This window comes from Colobus angolensis, unplaced genomic scaffold (assembly GCF_000951035.1).
Source record: "Colobus angolensis palliatus isolate OR3802 unplaced genomic scaffold, Cang.pa_1.0 Scaffold12, whole genome shotgun sequence".
NCBI classification, from domain to species: Eukaryota; Metazoa; Chordata; class Mammalia; order Primates; family Cercopithecidae; genus Colobus; species Colobus angolensis.
Window position 1 is genome coordinate 1,613,909 of NW_012113141.1, and position 7,191 is coordinate 1,621,099.

At 40.5% G+C, this 7,191-nt stretch overlaps 1 protein-coding gene across 1 annotated transcript in view; it reads left to right on the forward strand.

Moving 5' to 3' along the window:
- The window catches only part of TET1 (tet methylcytosine dioxygenase 1), a 151,875-nt gene that overhangs the window by 94,487 nt on the left and 50,197 nt on the right, over window positions 1–7,191 (forward strand). The window contains exon 4 of the mRNA XM_011927032.1: window positions 2,096–4,388. Within this exon, the coding sequence (XP_011782422.1) occupies window positions 2,096–4,388 (2,293 nt within the window). The remainder of the gene's footprint in view (window positions 1–2,095; window positions 4,389–7,191) is intronic.

Genomic DNA, 7,191 nt, shown 5'->3' on the forward strand with positions numbered 1-7,191 from the left:
GGAAGGAAGGAAGGAAGGAAGGAAGGAAGGAAGGAAGGAAGGAAGCAAGGAAGGAAGGAAATTGAAACTATAGCAGTTACTTTAAAGACCCAAACACTAAAAATAACCCAATGCCCATGTCCAGCAGAAAAAATGATAACTTTGTTATGTATTTAATCAGTGAACTTACTATACAATGAGAATGGACTACAAGTATACTTAACAACTCATTTTGTGAAAATTTAAAAAGCTATATACTTGTGATTTGTATACCTTTCTATGTGTATGTTCTATTTGAAAACAGTTTGTGTCAAAATAATAGGTATGTCTGGGCACGGTGGCTCACACCTGTAATGCCAGCACTTTGGGAGGCTGAGGTAGGCAGATCACCAGAGGTCAGCCTGGCCAACATGGTGAAACCCATCTCTATTAAAAATACAAAAATTAGCTGGGTGTGGTGGTGGGCACCTGTAATCCCAGCTACTAGGGAGGCTGAGGAGGAGAATTGCCTGAACCCAGGAGGTGGAGGTTGCAGTGGTCTGAGATCATACCACTGCACTCCAGCCTGGGCAACAGAGCAAGATTCTGTCTGAAAAAAAATTAATTAATTGGAACATATAATAAAAATAAATAAAACAGATATTGTCTAATGAACACTACTGATGTAAAAGTAGTTTAAATTGTGGGGTTTTTTTGTTGTTGATTTTTGTTCTTTTAAGAGAGTCTCAGTCACCCAGGCTGGAGTGCAATGACACAATCTTGGCTCACTGCAACCAACACCTCTCAGGTTCAAGGGACTCTCCTGCCTCAGCCCCCCGATTAGCTGGGACTACAGGTGCCTACTATTATGCCTGGCTAATTTTTTGTATTTTTAGTAGAGATGAGGTTTCACCATATTGGCCAGGGTGGTCTCAAACTCCTGACCTTGTGATCTGCCTGCCTCAGCCTCCCAAAGTGCTGGGATTACAGGCATGAGCCACTGCGCCCAGCCTATAGTTTAAATTTTTTAAATTATTGTTTATTTTTTATTTTTTGAGATGGAGTCTGGCTCTGTCACCAGGCCTGAGTGCAGTAGAGCAATCTCGCCTCACTGCAACCTCTGCCTCCTAGGTCAAGTACAGACATGGCCTAGTTTAAATTTTTACTTGGAGGCCAAGGTGAGTGGATTGCTGGAGCCCACAAGTTAAGAGAACAGCTTGGGCCAACATAGTAAGACCCTGTCTCTACAAAGAAACTTTTTATTTTAATTTTTTTTAACTTTAAAAATACTATTTGGGGGAAATCAAAATATTAGCAGGTATGATATTTTGATAGTTCTTTGGAGTTTGTTTTTGTTTGTTTGTTTGTTTGAGACAGAGTCTTGCTCTGTCGCCCACGCTGGAGCGCAGTGGCATGATCTTGGCTCACTGCAACCTCCATTTCCTGGGTTCAAGAGATTCTTATGTTTTAGCCTCCCAAGAAGATGAGACTACACCACGTCCTGCTAATTTTTGTATTTTTAGTAGAGACAGGGTTTCCCCATATTGGCCATGCTGGTGTTGAACTCCTGACTTCGTGATCCACCCACCTCAGCCTCCCAAAGTGCTGGGATTACAGGTGTGAGCCATCACCCCTGGCCTTTGCTTTTGTTTCTTGGAGAAGAGGTCTCACTTTGTCACCCAGGCTGGAGTGTAGTAGCACAGTTCTGGCTTACTGGAACCTCCATCTCCTGTGCTGAAGTGATGCTGTCACCATCAGCCTCCTGAGTAGCTGGGGCTGCAGGTGTGCATCACCATACCCGACTAATTTTTTTTTTGTATTTTTGCTAGAGACTGGGTTTCACCATCTTGCTTAGGCTGGTCTTGAACTCCTGGGCTCAAGCGATCCTCCCATCTTGTCCTCCCAAAGTCCTAGAATTACAGGTGTGAGCCACTACGCCTAGCCTAGTTGTCTTTTTTTTTTGTATATTATGCCCTTTTGGTATTTTATGACTTCACTGAACATGTGAAAAGCGAAAATAATATTTTAGGTTGTATCCACAGGGGCTTTACATTTAGTTGCTATTATATTTTAATCTTCTTATGGCTGTTATTCAGATATTTAAGTAGATGACATGAGTAATTTCTGTATTTTACAGGCAGATTTTGACAACAAACCAGTAAATGGCCCCAAGTCAGAATCCATGGACTACAGTAGATGTGGTCATGGGGAAGAACAAAAATTGGAATTGAACCCACATCCTGTTGAAAATGTAACTAAAAATGAAGACAGCATGACAGGCATCGAGGTGGAGAAGTGGACACAAAACAAGAAATCACATTTAACTGATCATGTGAAAGGAGATTTTAGTGCTAATGTCCCAGAAGCTGAAAAATCAAAAAACTCTGAAGTTGACAAGAAACGAACCAAATCTCCAAAATTGTTTGTACAAACCGTAAGAAATGGCATTAAACATGTACACTATTTACCAGCTGAAACAAATGTTTCATTTAAGAAATTCAATATTGAAGAATTCGGCAAGACATTGGAAAACAGTTCTTATAAATTCCTAAAAGACACTGCAAACCATAATAACGCTATGAGCTCCGTTGCTACTGATATGAGTTGTGATCATCTCAAGGCGAGAAGTAATGTTTTACTTTTCCAGCAGCCTGGCTTTAACTGCAATTCCATTCCACATTCTTCACACTCCAACATACATCGTCATGCTAGTATACACAGTGAAGGTGATCAACCAAAAACTCCGGAGAATATAACAAGTAAAGAACTGAAAGATGGATCTCCCGTTCAACCAAGTCTCTTATCGTTAATGAAAGATAGGAGATTAACATTGGAGCAAGTGGTAGCCATAGAGGCCCTGACTCAACTCTCAGAAGCCCCGTCAGAGAATTCCTCCCCATCAAAGTCAGAGAAGGATGAAGAATCAGAGCAGAGAACAGCCAGTTTGCTTAATAGCTGCAAAGCTATCCTTTACACTGTAAGAAAAGACCTCCAAGACCCAAACTTACAAGGAGAGCCACAAAAACTTCATCACTGTCCATCTTTGGAAAAACAAAGTTCATGCAACACGGTGGTTTTCAATGGGCAAGCCAACTCACATATCAGCTCAGCTACTAACCAAGCATCCACAAAGTCACATGAATATTCAAAAGTCACCAATTCATTATCTCTTTTTATACCAAAATCAAATTCACCCAAGATTGACACCAATAAAAGTATTGCTCAAGGGATAATTACTCTTGACAATTGTTCCAATGATTTGCATCAATTGCCACCAAGAAATAATGAAGTGGAGTATTGCAACCAGTTACTGGACAGTAGCAAAAATTTGGACTCCAATGATCTATCATGTCAGGATGCAACCCATACTCAAATTGAGGAAGACGTTGCAACACAGTTGACACAACTTGCTTCAATAATTAAGTTCAATTACATAAAACCAGAGGACAAAAATGTTGAAAGTACACCAACAAGCCCTGTCACGTGTAATGTACAGCAAAAATGCAATCAGGAGAAGGCCACAATACAACAGAAACCGCCTTCAAGTGTACACAATAATCATGGTTCATCATTAACAAAGCAAAAGAACCCAATCCAGAAAAAGACAAAATCTACCCCATCAAGAGATCGGCGGAAAAAGAAGCCCACGGTTGTAAGTTATCAAGAAAATGATCAGCAGAAGTGGGAAAAGTTGTCCTATATGTATGGCACAATATGCGACATTTGGATAGCATCGAAATTTCAAAATTTTGGGCAATTTTGTCCCCATGATTTTCCTACTGTATTTGGGAAAATTTCTTCCTCGACCAAAATATGGAAACCACTGGCTCAAACGAGGTCCATTATGCAACCCAAAACAGTATTTCCTCCACTCACTCAGATAAAATTACAGAGATATCCTGAATCAGCAGAGGAAAAGATGAAGGTTGAACCATTGGATTCACTCAGCTTATTTCATCTTAAAACGGAATCCAACGGGAAGGCATTCACTGATAAAGCTTATAATTCTCAGGTACAGTTAACGGTGAATGCCAATCAGAAAGCCCATCCTTTGACCCAGCCCTCCTCTCCGCCTCACCAGTGTGCTAACGTGATGGCAGGCGATGACCAAATACGGTTTCAGCAGGTTAAGGAGCAACTCACGGATCAGAGACTGCCAACCCTGCCTGGTATCTCTCAAGAAACACCCTTACCGGAGTCAGCACTAACTCTGAGGAATGTAAATGTAGTGTGTTCAGGTGGAATTACAGTGGTTTCTACCAAAAGTGAAGAGGAAGTGTGTTCATCCAGTGTTGGAACATCAGAGTTTTCCACAGTGGACAGTGCACAGAAAAATTTTAATGATTATGCTATGAACTTCTTTACTAACCCTACAAAAAACCTAGTGTCTGTAACTAAAGATTCTGAACTGCCCACCTGCAGCTGTCTTGGTGAGTACTTGTGTGGATGTGTTCTTATTTCACCTGCACAAATTACCTCAATCATGACTGAAGCAAATTCTGATTCATCTTTTTTTGTGTGATATTTTTTCCCCATTCTTACTCTAACTAAGATGGATTAAGTAAATCTATAACCATTTTTCTATGGGACCTTTTGGTTCTGCTCACAAGAATGGAATATTCAACTCATAATTTGGAAAAACAGATTTGGAAAAGGTAAACCTGCTGAAGTGGAAAAATAGGCTGATATTTCTCTCTAGGCTGAATGTCTGTCAATTTATTGTGCGTAGCATAAGAATGAATTTCCTAGGCCAGGTACAGTGGCTCTTGCCTGTAATCCCAACACTTTGGGAGGTCAAGTCAGATGGATCACTCGAGGTCAAGAGTTCGATACCAGTCTGGCCAACATGGTGAAACCCTGTATCTACTTAAAATTCAAAAATTAGTTGAGCGTCGTGGTGCATACCTGCAACCCCAGCTACTCAGGTGGCTGAAGCAGGAGAATCACTTGAACCCAGGAGGCAGAGGTTACAGTGAGCCGAGATTGCACCGCTCCCCTCCAGCTTGGGCAATAGAGCGAGACCCTGTCTCAAAAAAAAAAAAAAAAAGAAAGAGATAACTTAATAGTTTATTACAGTTTATTTATTTTTCCTATATTCAAACAAATTTCAACTTACAAGCCTTTCATGATATTTTTTGGTGTGTGAGATAGAAGATACATATAGAGAATGTAAAACATATGTATAAGTTAACAGTTATAAAATATATAGCTGACAGTTGCCGTCCTACTCTAGAATTGAAGCTGGTTTATGTCTTTTTCAGTGTCTCGTGCTTTTATGCTCTATCCAGTACAAGATCTAATACTGTCCTTTTTGTCCAAAGAGCACTTGATATTCTGAGATAATATATTCCTATTTCTCTGCAATACAAAGTGTACCTGCGTATAAAGAAATTCCATAATCTTGGCTACTTGAAGAATTCATAAGCCTTTTTGAATTTTAACATATTAACAAATTTGTTTAATACTGATTTCCTATTTCAAAAAATCAAAGAATAACCAGTGTGCTAACATGAGTCATGTGCTAATAGCTGACTCATGGACTGATCCCTAACCAATGTATTTCTACATTTTTGTGTCTTAGGAGTCATTGAAAGAGAACATTCTGAAACACTTAGTTTTATTAGTGTGTTAAAAACTCTGAGAAAATCTTGCTGGGTAAAGATTCTCAGGCAGATCTTATGAGAAATTTCCTCAGTATTTGAAACATGTGAAAGCTTAATTTGAATCCTGTACTGATTAGTTACTGTGTATGGTCAAATTTCAGGTAAGCCCTCTTCTAAGAAACCTGTTGACTAGGCCGGGCGCAGTGGCTCAAGCCTGTAATCCCAGCATTTGGGAGGCCGAGGCGGGCGGATCACGAGGTCAGGAGATCGAGACCATCCTGGCTAACACAGTGAAACCCCGTCTCTACTAAAAAGTACAAAAAACTAGCCGGCCGAGGTGGCGGCGCCTGTAGTCCCAGCTACCCGGGAGGCTGAGGCAGGAGAATGGTGTGAACTCGGGAGGCAGAGCTTGCAGTGAGCTGAGATCTGGCCACAGCACTCCAGCCTGGGTGACAGAGCGAGACTCCGTCTCAAAAAAAAAGAAACCTGTTGACTCTAATATAGCTGTAAAAAATAGGGAAATTAAATAGATTGTGTCATTAAAGTTCGTTAGGTTGCTTGAAGCCCTATTATTTTGTTTACCATACAACTATGATAGAATAAATTTTTTGTGAAAAAATCTGTTTTGAAACTCATCCAAATAGGTTTAGTTATTAGAAGTCTTACTTAAAATATGGCTCCAAATCACAAAGACTCAAGATTTGCCTTGACCAAAGGTGATGTTTTTATTAGAAGTGGGTGGTTCAATGGGAAGGATAAGTACATCACACTGATATTTTTGACAACAGTAGAAAAAATAGTGTTGTGTAGTAATAATACTGAATTCTTGTTTTTCCAAAGTACACATTGTTCTGAAATAATATCCTTCCATTTCTCTGCTCATTGTTCAATACATAGTGTTTTTTAGGTTTTTGTTTTGTTTGTTTGTGGATGTAGGGTCTCACTTTGTTACTCAGACTGGTCTTGAACTCCTGGGCTCAAGTGATCCTTGTGCCTCAGCTTCCTAAAGTGCTGGGATTACAGGTGTGAACCACCACACCAGCTAACACACAGTTTTGACAAACTACGACGTGCCAGTTACCAAGGATAGGCTGTTCTGAGAAGAATCTCACAATTTGGAAAGAGTGACAATGCTGTCTAGTGGAGTTGAATTGGGAGAACAAGGTTCTTGAATTAAGGAGAGAAGAATATAATCATGATAATGGCTTCCATTCTGGAGCTCTTACTACAAGTCTGATATTGTGCCTTGCCTTGACTTGTAATGTTCACAGCAACTCTTCAAAGGGAGGGCTTATTATCCCCATTATACAAATGCAGAAACCAAGGCACAGAGAATTTTGTAGCTGTCCAGTAACTGAACTGGGACTCAGAGACAGCAGTCTCAACTCCAAAACCTATCCTTATAACGTACACTCTGGTGCTTAATAAATGTGAATTATATAAGAGAGAACACTTTTCGGCCGGGTGCAGTGGCTCACGCCTGTAATCCCAGCACTTTGGGAGGCTGAGGCAGGCAGGTCACGAGGTCAGGAGATCGAGACCATCCTGGCTAACACGGTGAAACCCCGTCTCTACTAAAAAATACAAAAAATTAGCTGGGCATGGTGGTGGGCACCTGTAGTCCCAGCTA